Source organism: Labrus bergylta, chromosome 4 (genome assembly GCF_963930695.1).
Source record: "Labrus bergylta chromosome 4, fLabBer1.1, whole genome shotgun sequence".
NCBI classification, from domain to species: domain Eukaryota; kingdom Metazoa; phylum Chordata; class Actinopteri; order Labriformes; family Labridae; genus Labrus; species Labrus bergylta.
Window position 1 is genome coordinate 15,413,267 of NC_089198.1, and position 23,157 is coordinate 15,436,423.

Here is a 23,157-nt window from a genome sequence, read left to right on the forward strand (position 1 = left end):
TGGCGAATGTCAGTCATGTAAATGTGAATGTGGGACATAATGAATTGTAGGATGTTGTGCAGCAAAACAGAACAGCGACCAAATTGGACAGATGATGGTTTGGACTTGTGCGGGTAGAATTAGAGAGAGAGAGATGTTAGAGAGTAGTAAATAAGATGAAGTCTGATTACCTCAGGTTTACACACTTTACTGACTTCCTTCTTGACTCTGCCTAAAGTGCAGGACATGACAGGTAGCCATGTAAGCCAACTGTAGCCAACAGTATTTTGTAATTATTTTTTATTTTTTGCAAAGGCACTCACAAGATGTTCCAATGGTCCTTTTGTAAATTGATACACATTTGTGATTAATCAAGATTTATCATTTAGTCTTGTAGCCTATACTTGCCATTAAGTTGTTTGTGCTGGGGTATTATAACAACCTTGTTATTATAGATTACACCTCGACATAGCAGGATATTCTTTGCCGAATTGGTCAAGCTTTTTCAAAATATGTCATGTTATTGAAAGCCCTATGAGGTTGATTTACCACGCTGAGGCTCAATGATCAGTCCAGTACATCAGAGAAAAAGTTAACTCTGCGTTTATTTTATATCAATTATAAACAAGAACAACAATAAGGACTGTTCTTTAAAATATGTATAATTTCCTCCACTGACCACGACTCCAGTTTAATCCTTTTTTCTCTCTCATACTAAACGTATAAAGTATGTCTAAAATTGGAAAAACAATTGTTAAAAGTCCCATTTTAATGGGTCTGCCTCAGAAATGTTTTACTTGACAGGCTATGACAGGAGTAATTAAAAAAACATGGAGAACACTGCCACCTGTGGCCAAAAAGTGGTATTTTCATTTCAAAGGGGGCATAGTTCTGCTTCCTTTTTTGGTTATTTGGGATGAACCTTGAACTCTCCACCATCTAAGCTGGTTTTATGTTCCTTAGGGCTATTGTTTTATGCATATAAATGCCAGTTAATCAACAGCTAATGCAATAAAAAAACAATAAGCAAGTGAACAAGAACTTGTTGACCTAGAAATATGTTAAAAGATATTTATAGGCCTACAAGAAATAACACAACACATTTTACAGTGAAAAACAGGCTTCATTAACGTATGTATTATATCTCAATAAAATGTCATTCAATCTTTATTTCTTATCTTGAAAGATCCTCATTTTTTTCATTGGGTACAGGGTTTGTTTCTGAAATGTTTAATTTGACACAGGCTCAGTTTATAAGCTCATTTTTGAGCTATTATTGAATATTTCTTTGTTCAAATTAATTTGAACTTTGTGTAATTGTGTGAAGTTAATAAACCTTAAGCATCATCATTCATCTGATTTCCTCTTTTTTTTTGCTTAACATATTTTTGTAATTCATCAGCGCTGACCTTGTGTATGGGTTCTCATATAACTAATAGTTCAAACAGGAATAATAAAATAACAGTGGAACTTTGTGCTTTAAGGTCCAGTTTACAGAATAATACAATGTGTTTAAAAAACAATGTCAAATACACTTTTGGTAGGAAAACTGAGGCCAGTGACTATTTTAGATTTGATATCTGATTTGAAAAGAAGAACTGATGATCTTGAAGCTGATTTCTCTTTTAACAGGAAAGTGCCTTCCCTTTCTTGTTGTTGAGTACATTAAACATTTGGGTAGGTTCTTGCTTTGATCTTTGGTTTTGACCAGATAAAGATGAACTATCTCATTAAAAAAATTTTTTTTATCCCTCATCCATTTTTTTTTTTTTTTTTTTAAAGATTATCGTGTGTGAAAGGATATAATGCCTTGTTATCAAACCAAAAAGTTATCATTTAACATGCTTATACGATATATGACCATGCATGTATAATGTAATTTGTTCAACCCTTAATGGAAGCCTGTGGATCAGAGTCGGTTGTCTACCTGGAAGGTTGGTGGTTTGATACCCAGCTCCTGTAGCAAACTGACCGATTTGGCAAGACACTTAACCCGAGTTGCTCCCACTGCTTCATCAGCGATAGAATGGATTAGTTATTATTGAGGGACACTTCCATTCAGCCTCTGTCATCAGTGTGTGAATGGGTTGGTGTGATCTGCGGTGTAAAACGCTTTGAGTGGTCAGAAAACTATGGAAAAGTGCTACTGAAACTCAAATCCATTTACCATTCATTTATGTATTTTGTTTGAAATCAAAGTTATGCTACATTATACAAGATGGGTCAATAAGACCTTAAACTGAGATCATGTTTAATTTTCTGTAGCATGTCAGTTCAGAAAAATCATCAGTTCAAATTGTGTGTTGGCAACTTTGTGCATTTATCTGTGGGAAATAAGTGGTCGACCTCTCCACAAGTGAGGGTGTGCAGAGTGTATATTCATTATCATAATTGTTTTTTTAATATCTAAGTTTATTGCAGTCATTAGGCCTACACTTGTTTTTTACAATTTATCCTAATGTATTAGCCTTCTTGAGTAATCCTGGCAATGGCTTTGAGCTGATGTAAAAACTTAATTGCCTCCAATGGGGGATCAAGGAAGCCTATCTTATCTCAACAAATTAGGTCCTCAACCATTGGGCTTTGAAGACGATGTTTAGAGTGTTGCAGCTGGTCCCCAAGAGCCCCCAAATAAAACAAAAGTACAATCCACTTATATGGCAGTCTTTGATGATCATTCCTACTAAAACATAAAAAATACATCAGATGAATGAAAGAATGACTGAGCAACGATTCGGTCTGTACACCCCCATCCTCCTCCTTGTGTACCCCGGCATTCCCTCAGACAGTTGACTCTTGGCTTGTCCCTCTTTATTCCGCCGCCTGCTGCCATAAAAGCGCCGGGGAGGGCGCTCATTGTGCGGAGTGATCTGATACGGACTACACCCTGCCGCTGCCTCACTGCCCTGGCTTTCTTTGCTGCCCCAGCCTTGACGTCGGTGAACGTCGAAGTGTGGGTTACATTGGAGACTTCAATTCGTCTGTAGGCTTTTCTCTGAATTGAAATTAATTGGAAACCTTACTTCCAAAGCTGTAGGCATTTTTATATAGCATCAATTTCTTGAACATGTCTTGGCAAAGCTACGTGGAAAACCTGATGGCCGATGGCAGCTGTCAGGATAGCGCCATTGTTGGGTATACGGACGCCAAATATGTTTGGGCAGCACATGCCGGTGGTACGTTCAACAATATCACGGTGAGTAGTCAAAAAATGACATAATCAGAGTGAAATTGTGTGACAACGTTGTTATGAATAAGCCCTCAACAGACGCTCACCGGAATGAAAAAGCGGTAAGACCGTTACCTCGCAGGCTAACGGTACGGTGCTAGCTTAGCGAGCTAGCTAGTTGATGAGTGGCCTGTCTATAAGGAAACACTGCGGGATTAGACCGCGTGTGGATCACATAAGACTCCACTGTCCACAGTTTACACCTCGAACAAATAAATGAAGTGATCAGTTCCCACGACCAACCACCAATTAGGATATTTGCACACAAACGAGAGAGGCCAATTTAAACGCAGAGTAGACGGGGTCTGACTTGAGAAAACGTGCATGCTTTTGTGTGCACGGCCGCTTTGATTAGCTAACGTTAAGCTGCTGCTTTGCCGACTACCTGTGGTCAGAACGGCCTTAGGTGGAGCTCTTTTTAATAATCAAAGGGGGGGCAATCAAGCAGTATATTCAACCGTGTATCATTTCTGATGGGGGAAGAAAACGTTTTTCCCGTTAATTGCATTGGATGGCTTGGGAGCTAGTCCGCTGCAGAGACGTCACCTTACTTCCGCCAGTTACTGCAGACAAGAGATGTAATGTGTTCAATGAGTTTATGGAACCTATATCAATACATTTGCATATTTTTCGACTTATATGCACATACCTCATGTAAATTTCAGATTAGAATCGCTAATGATGTATGTAGTATGGGCCAGGTAGTTTTACTAATGAATGAAATGGGGCTGCAGAATGGTCGTTTTAACATATTGATTAATCAGTTCATCTATATAATCCGTCATAACAAAAGCAAATCAATTGAAGCAAAACCTGCCAGAGCTCAGGGCTGTGCATATTAATACATATTTTTTTAATTAGCTTTATATTGCTAATATTTTTTCCTTCACTAAAATAGTGCCCTTTGACTTCTGAGGTAAATCATTTACCTTCATGAGGACATCGGTGAACATGTGTTCTTTAACATATTGAGCCTTTGTGTCCACTGGGCAACTTGTAATGAATGGTAAATGGACTTTAGATTGTGTAGCACTTTTCTAGTCACTTGACTACTCAAGGCACTTTTTACACCGCAGATGTCCTTTTACACACTGATGGACGAGGCTGTTTATGTAAAGTGTCCATCAGTGTTAACTAATCTATTCATACACATTGATACTCCGCTGCATCGGGAGCAACTTGGGGTTAGGTGTCTTGCCAAGGACATATTCAGATATGGCTGCAGGAGCTGGGGATTGAATCCCTGGTGATTCACAGCCGCCCATCTAACCACAAGCTTCTTTTATTTGAGTACTTCTGACTGAAATTGCAACATGCCTGTGGTTTTTATGTTTTTTAGTCTCAAGAAATCGATGTCCTTATTGGTAAGGATAGAGAGACCTTTTACACCAGCGGTCTCACTCTGGGCTCAAAGAAGTGTTCAGTCCTCAGAGACAGCCTGCATGATGACGGGGACTGGACAATGGACATCAGGACGAAGAGCCAAGGAGGAGAACCTACATACAACGTCTCTGTGGGAAGAGCCGGAAAAGGTACATGTATAGGCTATTTAAAAAAAAAAAAAAATTAATTCACTTTAGTACAACTATGTTAATTTTTTTGTTTTGTTTGCAAAAACCCATTGTATTCAGGCTACGTCACATGGGTTTAGTGATTCATGGAAGTGAAATAAACAATTTGGTTTTTTCTAAATGATTTCAAGATTGTTTCTGGATCCAGCTCCTTCAATAAGAAAATTTGATGTTTGTCCGACAAAACATAACATTTAGAGATGTCATCTTGGCGTGTAGGAAATGAACCTTTCACTTTCACAATTCTACATGAAATGGACAAAATGATAAATAATTTTTGCAAATTGAGTGATGTAACGTATGTAATAATGACATTTTGGTTTGTTTTTAGGCTTTCTTTGTCGCCAATTAGTAATCTGTGTTTAAGGAAAGCTCGGAGTTGGCTAAAACTAACCATCCTTTTCATAATCAACAATCTGCCAATTATTCATTAAGTATAAAAGTGAGGAAATGCTCATCACAGATTACCACAGACAATACTGTCTTTAAATACTTTTTTTTTTTTTTTTTCTTCAGAACCCAAAGGCTCATTATTTACTTAAACAAATTACAAAAAGCACCATCCATAACTTGAAGCTGCAACCAGCAGATATTTAACTTACTCTTTTTTTGCCTAAAATTGCTGAAATAAATACTTGTTCACATAGTCTCTCCAAACAGTGTAATTTTCATTTTGATGTGTTGTCAAATTGTTGCAGCTCCAATGCTCACAAATGACTTTTGTTTATCAGAGCCATAAGTCATGGACATCAGGGAAAGGAGAAAAAAAAACAAAAAACATACAGACTTATGAAATCAAAATATCTGATTTGATTGGATAATGTACTCTGTTTGCCTTTTGTGGCCTCAATTCGGAGACTGATATTTCTTTCAAAATAGCATCATGTAAATAAATGGCTCGTGTAGCATCACGAGCCATTTAAGTCCATTCAGGTTTAAAGCTAGCGAAGCTGTGCAAGTCTTTTTAATGAATTCTCACTTCATCTTGAAAAGGGAGCAAAAACAATTATTTTATGGGAAACACTGATCTAAACCAAACTCTTTTTATTTCAAGCTTCCAACACTGCCTCATTTCTAACTGTCCCTCTCCTGCTTTGCATGTTGTACTAGAAAGTGAGGTTAAGGTATATTTTTAATTTGCACCCCTAGGTGCAATAAGATTTTTAAATTCTTCACACACAACTGTATGGGAGTTAATGTTTACCTGATTAAGCCCTTGCATGTTTCTTTTGTAGCTGTCTTGATTTTGCAGAATGAGCCAATCATCCCCTTAGTGCTCTATGCTCCTGCAAAACATTTTTTCTTTTTCCTCTGGCTTGTTAATGTTAGGTGAAATCTGGTTTGCTGCTAAAGCAGAGGTCACCAGTAGATGTGCTGATCTATCAAGTGCAATAACCTCCCATAGCTTACAACTGTTGAATTAAAAACGGCTTTCAGTGCTTATTTTCAACCATGTGTTAAAAGATGGCAAGATGAGAGAAAATTGTTAAAGTGAGGGGAAAAAATGGAGTCCTTTAATCTGGCAATAATTATTCCCAGTTACATAGTCACACTTTCAAATTGTACACTTCGTTTTTTCTGGTTAAATAAAACTAGTTCAGTAGTACCTGATTGCTGTATGTGCTAGCAAAGAAACCCTACAGATAGTTTGCCCTGTATAACACATGGTTGAATATCCATAAATTGACACACTTCTGGTGATGGTACTTCTTACTTGGAATGCTTTTCTTTTTTCCTTTTCTAAACTGTCCCCTTTTCTATCTCTTTTCTTTCAGTTTTGGTTCTTGTAATGGGCAAAGAAGGGGTCCACGGAGGCGGATTGAATAAGAAGGCTTTCTCAATGGCAAAATACTTGAGGGATTCAGGGTTTTAATGTTTTCAAGCTCACTTAGAAAAAATGAGGGACAAAAAAGAAGAGAAAAGAAAATATTGCTGTTAAGATTTCTCCTGCAAGCAGTCAAATGTCTTGGAAACTTTTAATAGCAATGAAGAGTGGTAAGATACTGTGTCACCTTTGTTCCCCCCTCCTTCGTCCTGTCTGAGGGGGAGACTCTTCAACTTTGTTCATTTCTCTTTTTTTCCTTGTGTGCTCCAGTATTGGTTATAGTCATGGGAAAGGAGGCGATCCATGGTGGAAATCTTAACAAGAAAGCACATTCAATGGCTGAGTACCTGAGGAAGTCTGGATATTAAGCAACCTCTCCATCCATTCATCAACTTAACAGCGCATTGTGTTGACACTACTTCCAGGATTAGATGGCATACAATGTTACTTCTTCCCCAGTCTACTTTTATACACGCCCCCTTTTTTTTTTTGGCTAAACTCTTCATACACTCCTGTTTTTCTTTTACTTAAACCTTCCCCACCCCTACCATTGTACTTCAGTGATGGCACTAAAGTTATGGCATGTTAATTGAAATGTTTATTAACCCAAAATGTGCAAAAAATGTTAGCAAAGTGTAATAAAAGTGAAACACAAAATTGGACTCGCCTTGTATAACATTCACCGGTTAATAATCCGAGGAGAAGTACACATGTAATTGTGCTGACAGTTGCATAGATATGCTTTGTGAGCATTATTAAAAGATGCCATTTTTGAGGTTGTTTTTTTTTTCATCAGCATGTAGGCATATAAAGGTTGCATGCGTACTGTCTCTAGCATACAAACCCCAGGCCCTTGCCCTTTTTCTGTCCCTGCGTAATATTCCAGCCAAAACCATCTTCTCATATCATCAAGCATCAGTTTGAAAAAAAAAAAAAAAAAACCTTCCTCTGACAAAGTCCTGTGTGTGAACCAATGCTCCATCCTCAAGCCCAACTATTTTTGTTATCCCCCCCCCCCCCCCCCCCCCCCCCCATCACATGCTTTTGCTGTTGTACCTGAATGTGGTCTTAAAAAGTTAATGATGTGGTGTTGGGCTGTTGTTTGAGTGTAGTTTAAGGTCAGCATCAAGTTGTCATGACACTTCAACACACCCGGGATCCTCAGTGGACATTCCACCTTTGTGACAGCTCACTCAACTTTTGCTGTACATTTTTCTGAAAGTCATCACACATAATGTGGAGTTATTTACCCTCCCCTTTGGACCAATTGTCAGTATAAAAGGATGTTCAGAACTGCTTCAGCTTATCCTGATTGATTGTTGGCATCGCCTGTTGACTGTAAATCATAAAGACGACTCCAGATGACTGTAAAACATTTTACTGCTTCCTTAGACTTCAACACTACTTAAATGTTTCATCACTAATTGATTTGTTGCTAACTTCATGTCCGTTAACCAATGAAACAGCATTGTCATTTTACTACAGTACGAATGCATTTTGACTGTAAATCCAGGCTGTTGGCCTCCAACACCTTGGAAATAATTTGCCTTGTGCTTTAGTCATCAAAGGTGTATTCACAAATTGTCATAGTACGGTACTTAGAAGTATATTTAAAAAAAACAAAAAAAACAATGCTGTGTACACTAAACATATTGAAAATGGTGTTGGTTGGAATAAGAACATTTGTAAGTTGTCTTGTGAAAATTTTCTGAGAATAACTGTATTCTGTGCCATAAAATTGATCTGATCTGTTGCTACTACGAGTTGGATTTTTAACTGCTGCCCTGGTAAGAAGTAACTTTTAATGGCACTTCCCGAAGGGATATTTTGGCATCAGTAATCTCCAGACTTTGTTGAATATGTACAGAATTAAACAACGGAAAAAGAAATTTGAAATATTTTGTCTTATTTTTGTTTTTTTTTTGAGTTGGAAAATTTCTTCTGCCACAAAATCTGCAATTTCAAATGCCATCAATTGTTGAAGACGTCTTGTTTACAGATAGATCAAATAAAAGTTATTCCAACCAGAGTTGAAGTCAACATGTCCTCTCTGTTGCCTGATGAGAACAACCGTGTGGACTGAGTCAGACTAGCTCAGGATATTGTAATATCTGAAATAGAGAAGCACTACTCACTGTTCTTGAACCAGTTACTTTTCTCTAATTGAGAGTATCTAGTGTCAGAGGATGTAGTCAAGCTCTCTCCCTGTGGTTGGGGTGTAACAGTCATAGAAATAAGTCCACTAAAATGATTTTTTTCCAGAAAGATGGAAGAAATAAACCACATTTTCAAATTCAATAAGTAACGTCAAAGATGCTATGTCTGAAGACAAAAGGTAATTTTTCATACTCTGGTGCAGTCACAATAAAATATTTGTCGGAAGATTTTTATACTCACTTGAGTCAACAAAAAGGAAGCAACTACTGACTGTCTTTTAACCCTGTAGAAAACAAACATGAATTTCGGTTTAGGTTCAATTTTTTTCTTCTGTGATTGCTGTGTCTCATTCTATTATATATATTTTTTAATTTAACCTTAATTTACCCAGAAACTCATTGAGATTAAAAATATATTTTTCAAGAGTGTCCTGGCCAAGACAGGCAGCAGCATTATCACACAAACAAGTTTTGTACATGTATATTTTCTCCACTGCGTCTCAGTTTTAATTGTTGACAGAAATTTTAATTGTAACTTATTTGGATAATTTAAATCAATGAAAAAGATCATATTTGAACATCAGTATTTTACTTATGGAGAGGTTGCGTTGTAAATGATAAATCAATGCCATCTCATTGTGTCTAATGTAAGTACACAAATTATCTTTTTATTTTATTTTATTTTTTATGAAAAATGTGATCCCAGTTTTAGTTCTGCCTGTCCTCACATCACGTGTAAATACCTTATTCTTTGAACCTTTGTTCAGATAGCCATTGATCAGATGTGCATCATAAAACATTCACCCCAAAGTCAGGATCATAAGTTGCTTTCTTTTTTAAACTAGGATGCCTACTAGATACATTTACACAAATTATGTCCGAACAGTGACAAGCTAGAAAAGTCATAGGCTTTTTAAGTAGAACAAATTGTTGTATCCTTTACTTATTTGATTACCACTGAAACACTTTATCACAGCTTTGAGTATTTCGTGCCACAAAGTGTTGCCCCACACTTAATTGCTTGGATGGAGAGACCTGCTGAGGCCTTTTTTTTGATTAGTTGGATTTAATGCTGCATTCACGTGCTGCTCGGGCGGTCCAAGTTTCCGAGTTGGGAAGTCGTCCTTCCGACTTTAGTGTGTTCAGTTTGGAAAGTCTGAATGTTGTAACATTCAGCACAAACAGCACAAAAAAAGAGCAGGTGTTCATGTGCATTTTACAACTTGGAAACTCGATTTTTTTCCGATGTGTCCGACACCACATGAATGCACCATAAGACCAAGCAAAGCCTCTGTATAAAATCAATAAAGGTGTAAGTGATTGAGACGATTGGACCTCTTCTAAGGAATAGTTGGTTGTGTACAAGTTTGTTTGACTGACAGCTCCACTACCCTGTTAATTTTGAAGGAACTGTTTGGGACAGGAACAGGAGGACTAGATGACCTGTTATCATACCTATTGGTGCTTAGAATTTATTACATCATAAACACTCCCCATGGCTCCACCTATTGATAACCTGACCTTGTCTAATTAGCCAGGGTAATTACAAACACCTGTGCAGGTGTACAGAGGCTTTTTTAAGCTCAGCCTGTGTGGATAACAGTTCAGTGATAGCAGCACTCGGCTCAGGTATCCTGCCTGTGCATTGTTTTTTTTGTTGTTCAGATGGCGTGTAGAGGATGTTGGGGCAATGAGATTTTATTATCTTTAGTACTATTTTTGATTGTACTTTCATTTTGCCATGGCACAAGACTTACAAAGCGTAAGGCATTGGATAAAGCAAGAGGTAATTCAAAAGTTAGCCATGGTGAAAATGAACCGAGTGAATTGCATCCTGGAGAACTCTTGATTGGGCAGAATCCTCTTCAAGGTGCTGGAGTCAAAAGTGCTGAGGACTCTGAGAACCTACTGGAAATTGGTACAGGTTACCAGGCAGACATGGGTATGTTAAATTATTGTCTTAATCTGCACTCTACTAAAGTTAATTACACATTTTAAATCATGTCTCTAGTATGAATTTTAACCTGGTATTTAAGCTTAGTATTCAATCAGTATGTGAATATTTTACGATTGAATTTACATAAGGCTTATTTTTAGGTTGGGGGGAGTCCAAGCAACCTGATGGGCGTGATCATGACTTGTCAAGACAGAGGCGAGACTATGCAGCAGTGAAACATCTCCTTCAAATGGATCCCAAGGTTGAATGCACTGGAAACTCTATGAAGCTTCAAGTTCAAGATGCTGCTTCCACCCCTGGATCTCTGTTGTTTGTTGACAGGGGTAAGTTTTAATCTCCGGGGGAGTTGGTGAAATTTTCACTCGTTTCAGGATAACTTTTAGCAGTTTCAGATGTTTTTTTCTTTATTGCTCAGGAAGTCGCCTTTCTCCTCTGCCACTGTCCCACTTGCCCGCAAGCTGTGGTTACTCCATCAGGTCAACACCAAGAGATTTGGTCTTGGTTGCACCATATGATGGCTGCTTTGTAGCGCTGGAGGTGGGATACGCTATTCTAAATGCAATGTGTAAAAACTGCACACATGCACTCTTAAAAACTTTATTTTGCTGGTTTCAGGAGGACACGTACGTACTCCCACTGCGCTGGGGGGGTTTACCAGTAAAGATGTCGTGCCCTTTGATGAAGCAGTCTTCACCCAACCCTCCAATCGTCACCTGCCATGCTGAGGGCATGGTAGTGAAAATGGACTCGACTACTTCTGTTGCAGATATAAAAGTGAAGTGTAAGTATTTCCTGGTTAAACATATTTGTTTCAATGAAACCCATTTTTGTGTCCGTAAGGTTTAGTTAACTTTTAAAAGGCTTAAAATTTAAAAATAAATGCACAGATGACATGCTTTCATCCTTGGTTTTGAGGACCTAGTTGAAAATTTATATTTATTATATATATATATATATATATATATTTTTTTTTTAAGAGAATAATTGGGGTATTTAAGCAAAAATGTTTAAGTGGTGTAACCGTTGAAACTTCGTGTCACCCAGTCAAGTACCAAATTGTCAACATCGTGTAACCACCATTGAAGGAGCCATTTTGCTAATATATTCATGTGACAAGAAATGACATCACCAAGAAGAACCCCTGATGGTCCTAACTGCTGCAGGCCAAGTTTAGCAACTCTCTTTAAAACATCAGATAATTTGACATTTTAAGGGTGTGGTCAGGCATGTCAAATGGTATGACCTCAGAAAAACACTAACAATTTATGATAATTATAAAAATTTGTATTCACTTTGAAAATTAGAAATGTTCACACCAGGAAATGTTATTGCATAGGTGTCAATGATAATGCCTGTCAAATTTAAATTGAAGTGGAAATGTCAAGTGGTGTAACTGGTTACACTATTTGACTTTTATGACAAGCCTTTCTGTTAGTGGCCACTTTTGTCAAATATCAGTATTTTATGTTGATGAAAGTGGTTATCCATCCACAACCTTACTATCAAGGGTCTAGGACAAAATACCCTGGCATTTTGTAAATGTTTGGCTTCAAATTGCATATTATTGTTCCATTTACTTACTTTTTATAAAGGTGCACTATGTAGTTTTGGTAGAGGAATGTGAAAGTTGGAGAAATTTACAGATTATGTGATATATGTCCATCATGACTCTAAACACAAACTGTCCTCAGATGAAAATTTGGTCCCTGTAACACTGTTTGAAGATAAAATGCTACTGGAGAAGTTATGGTGGGGGGCCCCGCACCAGTGAAAGCGTAACTCTCCTGGTAGCTTTGTATCTCAAACAGTGTTCCAGGGACCCTTTTTTTTTTTTATTACACTTTGAATAAAGTTTGTGTCTTAAGTTAAGAAAATATATCAAACAATTGTTTCACTTCTCCAACTTTCAAATTTCACAACCAAATCTACATGCACCTTTTTAAACATGTATAATCTAATGTATGTATGCTGTAATATTGGCACCAGTAGTTGCATTTTAGATGTGTCGGCTATTGGGGGCCATGTGGTAGGGTAGGTAGTATCAGCGTGTCACTACCTGGAGCTTGCTTGCCAAAATCTGGTACTATAGGTGGCAGTGCTGTGACGGCCATGATGTAAAGTGGTGCCTGTGGGTATGTTATCCTTTGATTAGGGCACACGTACCTTGAGTTTATTCCATATACTGAAGAAATGAATTCCCCCTGAAGAATTTGGTCAGATGTTGTAATTTACTTAAGAGATTAATTAATTTAAGGGTGCACCGATCCTGACTAACACAGCTAGATCAGGTATCGGTAAGAATTTGCCGCTCTGAGACCCATCCAAAAGGCCGATCTATTCACTTCAGGTTTACGCTATTCTGTGTTTAAGACAAATGTGCTACATTGCTGTCATCAGCATACTGGTATCCTGTGCACTTTAGTAGGTGGGTCAAACATAAAATGGAGGAAGCTAACAACAATTTCTTCAAAAAACAATGGCCTTTGACTGTAGAAGCAGCATGGTGAGTTGGTGTAACTGGTTTGCGTCAATTGGTGTAACCAGTATTTCTTGTAAAAAAAATATATATATATATATATATATATATATAAATAATAAAATGCAGGAAAATTAAAGCTGAATAAAAGTAGTCCTCTATTGCAGTGAAATAACATGTTTTGTTTTTTTTTTTACAATTTTTGTATAATTTGCCAGAAATGAATTAGAAAACAAGTGGTTTCATCTTTGTGTCCCGCTCAGTATTGAGAAGGGGCATAATTTAGTGATAATCCTAATAAAATCTATTTTCTTGTGCCATTTTTAAAATGAAGTAATTACAATCATGAGTACACTTGTATATACTCTAGATGTATAAAACATTCTTAATTTTTCACTGGTTACACCACTTGATATTTTTAGGGCCATTTAGTCTTACCTTTTTTTGAAAAAAGGTTTAAATGTCATTTTAAAAAACACAAAACCAACATGAATACGAATCTCTGAAGATTTCTGAGTTGGTCATCTGAACAACCCTTACTTGTCACTGACCCACTTAACACTGCCCAGTAGAAACAGACAAACCATAAATGGCAACATGCATTGAGTATTAAAGGAAATTGTCAAATGTATTTCAAATAACTGACTGGTACTTAAAGTTTGCAGTCATTTTATTTTCAGATTGATATGCAAATGCTCAGAGTGGCAAACTAAACAGTTCTTCCTTACTGAATGCCCTAACATCCTTGGAGAATGTGCCTTGAAGTAATGAATCGTATTTTACAGTGACAGGTGACTGGGAGCCTTTGATGACTGCCTCGCCGAGATGTGGGTTCAGCATTGTTGCTCATCCTGAAGGCGTGGTCATCTCTGTTCACTATGCACCCTGCCTGAAGAAAAAGGTATGGAACAATTTACTTGCATACTTAAAATGTCCTTTTTATTGAAGTTTAACATTTTGATATATTTCTCTCTAGGATGGCATGTATACACTGGAACTGGCTGGAGATGGAGATGCTAAAATATCCTGTCCATCAATGTCACCAGCTGAAACCACTAAGAATCCTGTAAATTACCCAACCCAACAAACTGGAGCACCAACCCCAGCTTTTGAGCCACCACAGACTGAAGCCCCTCAGACACCAGCTGAAACACCTACTGCTGGTCCAAAGCTTGAGGCCCCTCAAGGTCAAAAATACCATCCATTTTACCACTACTTGTACCCTCAGCCAGAATATGACAATAAACCAGCTACAAAGCCCCAAAGACCACCACAGCCTCAGGACCAAGTACACCAGATATTCCACACTCAACCAGAGTCTGAAAAAACAACTGCCCCCAAACCTTCACAGCCTGAAGTATATCAGCCATTCAACCCCTACTATCAACTAATGTCCACTGTTCCACCAAAACCACAAAAGCCAGAAGTTCCTTGGGACCAAGTGCACCAGCCATTTTCCCTCAATGCACCTCCTGTGCAGCCACAGCCTGAAGACCCTCAGGAACATGTGCTCCATCCAGTTTACTACCCCTTTGACTCGCAACCTGAAAATGAACCCTCTGCACCCCTTGAACCACCAAAGCCTCAAGTTTCTCAGGGCCAAGTACAACAGGTGTTTCCCTGGAAGCCAGCTGAGAGACCAACTGCAGCTCCTGTGCAGCCACAGCGTGAAGACCCTCGGGGACGAATGCTCCATCCAGTTTACTGCCCCCTTCAGTCAAACCCTGAAAATAAACCAGCAACAAAACCCACTGCACCCCAAGAACCACCAAAGCCTGAAGTTGATCAGGATCAAGTGCACCAGTCTTTTTTCCTTGAAGCACCATTTTACAACTACCCTCAACCAGAACCCACTGCACCCCAAGAACCACCAAAGCCTGAAGTTCCTCAGGGCCAAGTGTACCAGCAGTTTCCCATGCCACCAGCTGAGAGACCAACTGCAGCTCCTGCACAGCCACAGTCTGAAGACCCTCAGGGACAAATGCTCCTTCCATTCTACTACAATACACCTAAACCAGCAACAAATCCTACAGTTAGTCATGGTCAAGTTTACCAACCATTTTCCCCCAAACCAGCTGGGAGGCCAACTGCAGCTCCTCCACAGCCACAGCCTGAAGACCCTCAGAGCCCTGTGTACTGCCCTAAATCTTGCCCATCTGGATTATCTAATTGTTGTGTACAAATTGCTTTTCATCAACATCTGCATCACATTGTACCTGCAAAGGAGACGGGTCAAGTCTATACAGGTCTGCCATTCCTGCCTTCAGGGGTTTATTCTGGGTTTGACCAAGGTTTGGGGTTTCCTCCTCTTCCTCAAATGCCAACCACAACTTCCACCTCTGCACCTGTCCACTCTCCGCCCATTCCTTGTAAAAATAGGAAGCAGCCACCAGATTCCAACCCTGATGCCATGAGTGGTAGTAATCCTAGCAACCCTACATATCAACAACCAAGTTACCCTTATGTTGTACCTAACCCAATGCCTCAGTGGCCAAATGAATATCTACAGACATTACCAGGACACTACAGTGGGTCCTCTCAACCACAAATTCAAAGTAATCAAGTGCAACATGGCCAACCTTCAGCTGAGGAGCAAAACAAACCATTGCAATCCAACAGCAACTCCATGGACTCTGAAGAGCTCAGACATAATCAAGCCCAGCATGAGCCTTATAATTATCTGGTCCCTCACTACCTGCAATAAGGTGCTCAGGCACCTAACCAAGGGATCCTTAACCCTGCCTCACAACCTTTTGTCAGTGGCTCAAGGAATCTGAACAAAAGAGTGATGTGCTTCTCCAACATGGTCCACCAGGAAGGTAGACAACTGGCTACAATGGACCACCCCTGCCTGTCAGAGACTTCTTTCATGGTTCAAACCTCCTCGCACAAAATCTTGCAAGGCATAAAAATAAAATACATCTTAAAAATGCAAAGCCCCCACAGGAGAAACTCCAATTCCCCAAATGGATGGGGAGAGTACAGTCTAATCCCTTACCCTGGAATACAGACTACATGCAAAGACCTGGTGATGGCTCAAGCTTGTTGCATCACTTCGCTGCACCGGTTGGCCCTCATTTTTTTGCCTTTGCCCCAGGATCCCTCTTTCAGCTCAGAAAATTCTAAGCCAAAACTCCCAGACTTCTGGACCCCCACGGCACTACTTGACTCAAGCAAAATAATTCCACCTCCGATTCCTGCCAAGGTATTTCAACCATGGAGCTCTGCAGTTAACCACCCAGCAAATGGTATGAAAGGTTTTTACATTGTTATTTATTCTTACACCACACTCTGTTACTAATGCTTCTCTCTTGCAGGACTTCACCAACCCATTCAGGGAGAAGGTGAAAATTGAAAGCAGAAATGAGTTGCCCTCAATAAATGATTGAAGCATACTTTATTTGTCTGTCTTTATTTTTACTTCCAGTATTTTAAAAAAGTTGCTTTGATTCACTTGTGCAATGGCTGAATTTTGATAGCATGGTGTTGTGTCTGTACTTGTCTCTATTGGTATGGGCAGTCAAGGACATCCTTTTTATTTTTTGACCAGGTTCAAAATATACAGTACACATTGGGTACAGAGTTTTATAACTACAGAGTAGGATGAAGGTGCATCGACCTTGTGGAACCTACTTGTTTTGCTTATTTTGTGTTGCCATGAACTGTTACTTCATGAACATTGACCATTAAAATAAATACCACTGAGTCATCCAATCAACACTGGCCTAAATGGGAACTGCCTGACAGGGCATTTTCCTCTTGATATGTTTCAATTTCAGTCTGCACTTTTTTTTTTTTTTTTCCTTCATTCTGTTCCCTTCAGTTGGCCATTTCCAAAATGGCCAATTTGTGGAAATGTCAGTGGGTTCACAACAATGTCAATGGTATGAGTCAACACAATTGGCAAATAAATTAGTTTCCCAATCACTCTTAAGATATGACCAGGAAACTCATGGGTATAGGCACTGTGTGTAGAGACTAAGGTCAACCAGTTTATCTTTAACTTCTGAAAGGTATTATGTAACCACTAAATGTTCATTGACTACTGTTAATTTGGATTAGCAGTATTTGCAAAACATTTAAAGGATAAATAACTATCAAAGAAAAGCTCAGTCTTAAGAGATTTAATAAACTGCACCAAATGCAAATCTTGATACATTTTCTAGGAACATACTGATCTTTAGGGATGCATTTTTAAATAACAAATTTTATTATGAAATGCATTTATGTTATAACTTGCTTACACAGGACATGTTCATGTATAAAAGTCACAAATTATACTGTTGTCAGTGTGGCTGATTGAAGCAGTTATAGTCTATCGAACATGAACACTTAAAAAAATCTGATCCTTCCTGGGCACACTGGCGCAAGAATAATGGTATCAGTTTGAGTTGCTGGGACGGAGACAGCAACAACATCTCTCTTAAACAGAGAAAGGACCTCAATGGAGGAAGCATCTGAGGTAGATATAATGTCATCAGCTGGAACAGCAGTTGCAGCAGGATCTGTAGAAGGATCAGCAGCAGTTGGAGCAGCAACTGGATCTGCAACTACATTTATCACTGCAGGAGCTACAGGTATAATTTCATCCGACTCTGCTGATTCTGCAGACAGAAGACCACTTAGATGGGGGTCATGTAAAGCTGTCAGTTTGTGGAATCTCAGACCATGCTTGGCTGACAGGCTGCCTGTATGTCCATGGACCGCTGGTGGAAGTGCAGGAGCTGCAGTTGCTGTGCTGTTAGCATCTACAATAGGCATCTGTAAATGTTTATGCAAACAAGACATGGTTAGAAAAAATCATCTTTATAAATGTGATAAAACAAAGGTCATGCCTTATTAAATAGCATAGAAAACAGTTTGGGGTCAGAGTATTTTACCATAGTAGCAAACATCCTACAGTCCACTGTGTGGTCAGCATTCAGACCTTTTGCAAAACAAATACCCCGTGCCTGGTTGAGAAAAACATTTTTATTTCATTTGTACTGTTTTGAATGGCACTTGAGAGACCAGATACATAATTTTCACCATTTTCAATTTATGCAGGGCTAAGAAAAAGAGTATATAATAAATAATAATTGTGCATATAAGTACTTAAAATTGTTGTTTTTGTGGAAAAACTAAACGTATGCTTGGTATACTTACAGCCATGTCATTAATCAAGGGTACGCAGGTATCATTAGTGCAGTAAGCCTCAGTTATAACGTATTCTGCGGAATAGATCGGCCCACCGGGCAAGACCTGAAACAAGGTATTGAAATGTAGTGATTTTCACACAGACACAAGTTATCATGTGCTTCTGCATAAATATTTAAGTTAATTGAAAAATGCAATGGCCAACCTGTGACAACATCCGTCCAACCTCCAGAATACTGTATGTCCCGTTTACAGTAAAGTTGTTAACAGTTACAAGAGAGGCATGGACAAAGTCCAGTGCTGCTGTGTCATTTAGGGGGAGGAGGGTTGGACAGCCTAAGCAAATGTCCTCTGTTGATTCTATATGTCAAAAAAGAAAGAGATATAGATGATTGTGCATGTATGATGGGTATGTAAGTGTCGTTGTTCATAAGTGTGTTATGAGAAAGTTTACCTTCTGTTTTACATTTGAATGCTGTGACAGCCAGAGCTCCACCGACCGTCGTCAGCACCACATCACAGTCTCCTTCTACTGCCTAATAGGAGACAAATAAACAGTCTAAGTATTACAACTGCGTCTACATTTTTATGTAGTAATACAATGTGGTCTTACCGTAAGTACTTTGGGTCTGACTGTGCAGTTGGCAAGAGGTGTAGGATCCAACACATGACAGTCTGTCTCCAACAGTTCAATTTCCAGGTCATATGTGATGTTTCCCATGGGCTAAAAAGAGGTCAAACTTGACACTAAGTTGTGCTTTTTAGTTGTTGTTTTTTAGTTTCTACTTCATCAGACAGACATCATCATGCTATGCTATACTGCAGACATAAGCCTCTGCAGTAAAGCATAGTATTTCTTTAAAACCTTTTTTTTGACATGTTTGAATAAAGATTTGTATACAGAGACACCAAACACATACTGCTTGGTAATATATTGTAGCATATTTAGGGGTCTGATGTAAAAGACACAGAAACATTCAAGTATAGAAAAGCTTTTAAGCATTGCAAATTATTGTCTTTGCTTTGAATATCCAAAATTACACATTCATGTTAGATTCTACAGTTTTATCCTTCAAATCACGCGATCTTGTTAGTGTTCAGGACGATATGAATTGATCACTTTCATATGAACTGAATCCCATGTTCCTGGCTGGAAAAGGGGGAACTATCTCTGAAAATGTACAATCTCTACATCTGCTGACTTACTGTAGAATAGATTTTGATGTCTTCAATCCTGTTCAGTGCATATTTGTAGCCATGGGTGTGCTGGGCATTAAGGTAATCTTGAGCCACTAGAGCAGCCTCCTCTGCCTCAGGGGAGTCACACTCGGGTCGCAGAAAAGTGACCTGAGCCCACGCACCTACAAGTAGAACCAGAACCACGGTGATGCCCAGGGGATTCATTCTGAGAGAAATGCACATGCAATAGGTAAGAGAGTGGAAGAGCACAGAAAGGAGAGGAAGAGCTCTAGCAGTTTGGGCTGTATATAACTTGTACTTCAAACTGGAAAACAGAGCCAAGTTAAACATCATGATTGTCCTTTCTGCCTCCTGCGTCACACAGGGTCTAACTCTGTTTTAGGAATCCTGCCAAAGCAAATGTAAGCTGACCGGGGGGGCACTTTTTTGTTTTAACCATTGAAAGTTAATTGAAGAGTGTTATGTAGAAACATTGCTGTGATTTTCATTAAATAGCACAAATGTGTTGAATTCTATACTACACAAAACATTCACGTTATAGGGCTGGTCGATATTGTTTGGCTGAATGGAATATCTTTTTCCTGTAAAGAAATACGAAAAACAAAGTTAGTTCTGAATCAAATCCACATGTGCTAAATTCCAAAAGTTATACAGGCACTTTAACAAACAGCCAGCTGCAGGATGTTGACATGTAGGCTACATTGAAAATGACATTGAAATAAAATACCCACTTGCATTACACATGATCAAATGACTGGCTTACACTGCAGGTTCCTAGAGCTCATTCTGAGCTTGGAACATCTGCTTTTGGCTTCTTTGCACCATCAGCTTGGAATTTGCTACAAAGCACTTTAAAAATCAAGGCACCAGTCTCTTATGGCCATTTTAGATCTTTAATTATTAACTCCCTTACTTCTGATAGCACATGTTTTAATTGATTTTGATTTTAATACTTCTTATTATATATTATATATATATATATATATTGTTTGTCGATTTTTAACTGATTTTGTTTATCTATGATGTGTATATACAGTATGTGTGTGTATGTATACAGTATATGCATATACTTATATGTGATGTGTGCATATGTATATGTATGTTTGTTATTTTTCATTGTTTATCATGCTCGTCGTCATTGTAAATGAGGGCTATGCGCTCAATGATTTTCGAGTTTAAATAAAGACATAATTTGTGAAATAAAAAATAATATCATTAAATTAAAATGCTCCTTAAATATAAAAAAATACAAATAAAAACAAAAGTTCCATTCCTGCATATTAAAATAAACACTTTATATTTTGGTATGCATGCATTTTGTGTTTTATGCTCAGATAAAGAGGGGCAGACATGGAGAGGAGAAATAGGCAAATTATTGGGTCTAGGGAAGAAATGTTTAATGGAATTTTAACGCAACATAAACTATATCGATAGAAACAATATTGTCTTGGCCTATATGTTGTTTGAAAATATATCAATATATCCTAAAAACACGATATATTGCCCAGCCCTAACTCACATTGTGTAAAAGTTCTCCCTATCCACAAGTCTGAGTGAGCATTGGCACCGCTGCAGCCAGGACTCAGGGACTTGCTCAATGAAACTTTCGCAAAGAGGATGTTTACCATCCCGGGGGCATAGTTGAGGGACAGGGACGCTTGCTACTAACGCCCACATATTTACTTTACTACACTATTATTGCTCTATGCCAACAGCAAGCTGAGGAAATGGTAAGTAAGTAAGTTCAGAAGTTCTCTTCGACAAGAGTCTTAACAACTTTAGGATTGCTTCCAACTAGGTTGTAGTTGCCAGTTCAATGTGAAAGACTGTAAAAGGTGCTTGTTAAGTCTATTTTTGCTGCTTCTTGATTCAGGTTTGAGTGATGCATGGTCAGGTTTTAAACTGATTACATGCTTTCTTTTTTTAATGTAGTTGATTATGCTAGAATCAACTATTTGACCTGTGTTGCAACAGGGTGCTAGTAGATTTGGTTTACCAATAATTAGTTGTTCATCAGTTCTTCTTTTGTTGAGTAATTGGTTAGTTAGTTAATTCCTTGTATGTTCCTCATTTGCTCCTTAGTTACTAATCAACATATTGTTTACCTTATCCCTCAGTTTTTCTCCATAAAGTAATCATTAGCTATTCTACAAAATTTGATAAGGAGTTACCCAGGATGCTTTAACTAATGATTAACTAGTAGACAATTTCTCATTTCTATCCTGCCCTAACAAATAAAAATGTAGTGTACCATATCCATCAGTTGTTTTTTTAAGTCATCATTAGTAACTCTACAAAATTAGCAAACAAGTAACTCAGGATTAACCCAATAACTAAAGAGGAACCAGCAGTAACCCCCTGGGATTAATAAAGTTTTCTGATTTCTGATTCTAATTTGTTCATTTGTTCTCTAGTAATCTCCACAGATTCTACATAGAAATTTAGGATCTATGCACAGGGGTCTTGATTTCAATCATGGGAAGTTTTCTGGTTTTTGTTTCAACTTTTCACTGGAATTAGGAAGAAATTCACGTCCATTCACAGAGGGACATATATCGTCTATCAGACGACGATAGACAGTGATTGCCGAAGGGTTTGGAGATTTGAACTAATTGCTAACTTGGCATTTGTTTCTATGTAACTATGCCAAGTATTTTTAATTAACAAATGGTTAAATAGTAGTTAGTATCTCATTAGTTTTGTCATTTGTTCCAAAAAAGTGTAACACAGTAAATTTGGTTAACCAAAAATATGATGATACATGTTCGTCAATAATCTTTTTTTCCATGATGAAAGAAAGCTTGTCAACGTTCTCTGAAGTAAAGTAGTTCTCTGAAGTTCAATGTATCTTTACTTTAAATTGGGACATTAGGCGTTCATCGTTGTCTCTCGTTGTCTTAGCAGCTTTATCATGTTTAGAAAGTCATCTAACCAAAGGCTTGCATACAAATATCTTCAAGTTAGCTTTATAAGTTTGAAACCTTACTGTACAAACCTACTGTATCTCAATTAGCATAATTCATCAGCCTCACTTAAGTAGCCATTTAGCCACAGCCTATGGACATCATGGTAACAATTCAATACACATAGGCCTACTTGTAGGTCTACTCCACACGCCAACAGTTTGCAGACAACGGGCTGTAGACACTAACATAGTTATATTTGCTTGAAACCCGGTCATAAAATTTTACCTATTCTGTCCTCAATGTGTGTGTCTGTACACAAATTGACAGATAGCTTACAGACTTTGCGAGAAATGAGAGGCTGGAGTAAATTCAAATGCTTTACTGTTGTCATCATACTCATGAAGCTTCTTTCATTGTAAAAAAAAGGGATGCTTTCCAAGGCATACAGGCAGGGAGGAAAGAAGAAGCTGGCTTGTGCTGCAGGCCGACCACATGGTAATAAATGAAGCCCCTCCTAACTAGAGTCTCATAACTGAGTCACATGACTTAGAATGACCAATCAGAAAATACAGTGAAAAATATAGAGCAACAATTAAATTATCTCAAATGACCAGCAGGGGGAAACAGAATTAAAATGAATTTAAACATTCCTGCTATACATGACATTACCTGATCAGTCAGCATGGTTCTTCGGCTTTCTCACAGCTTTTGCAGGCTTTGCC

At 38.3% G+C, this 23,157-nt stretch overlaps 3 protein-coding genes across 4 annotated transcripts; 2 read left to right on the forward strand and 1 right to left on the reverse strand.

Moving 5' to 3' along the window:
* The first annotated feature begins 2,843 nt into the window (after nt 1-2,843).
* Nucleotides 2,844-8,633, forward strand: LOC109996637 (profilin-2). Of its 2 annotated transcripts, none has more exons than XM_020650887.3 (3): nt 2,844-3,175; nt 4,548-4,740; nt 6,555-8,633. In XM_020650887.3, exons 1-3 carry the CDS (start codon nt 3,047-3,049, stop codon nt 6,650-6,652), a joined length of 420 nt encoding a protein of 139 aa, XP_020506543.1. In that variant the 5' UTR covers nt 2,844-3,046; the 3' UTR covers nt 6,653-8,633. The 2 variants fall into 2 exon arrangements, with proteins under 2 accessions (XP_020506543.1, XP_020506535.1); XM_020650879.3 differs by having other exon boundaries at nt 2,846-3,175; nt 6,875-8,633.
* A 1,721-nt stretch (nt 8,634-10,354) lies between these two features.
* Nucleotides 10,355-16,588, forward strand: LOC109996455 (uncharacterized). The gene is made up of 7 exons (XM_020650584.3): nt 10,355-10,702; nt 10,858-11,040; nt 11,133-11,254; nt 11,333-11,498; nt 13,979-14,094; nt 14,170-16,441; nt 16,511-16,588. Exons 1-6 carry the CDS (start codon nt 10,426-10,428, stop codon nt 15,895-15,897), a joined length of 2,592 nt encoding a protein of 863 aa, XP_020506240.1. The 5' UTR covers nt 10,355-10,425; the 3' UTR covers nt 15,898-16,441; nt 16,511-16,588.
* Nucleotides 16,589-17,301: 713 nt separating this feature from the next.
* ahsg2 (alpha-2-HS-glycoprotein 2) lies at nt 17,302-19,828 on the reverse strand. Its single transcript, XM_020648911.3, has 7 exons — nt 19,536-19,828; nt 18,943-19,053; nt 18,784-18,865; nt 18,535-18,689; nt 18,339-18,434; nt 18,074-18,145; nt 17,302-17,954 (listed from the first exon to the last, which is right to left on the reverse strand). The coding sequence occupies exons 1-7, from the start codon at nt 19,749-19,751 to the stop codon at nt 17,526-17,528; spliced, it is 1,161 nt and encodes a 386-aa protein (XP_020504567.1). The 5' UTR covers nt 19,752-19,828; the 3' UTR covers nt 17,302-17,525.
* Nucleotides 19,829-23,157: the final 3,329 nt, after the last annotated feature.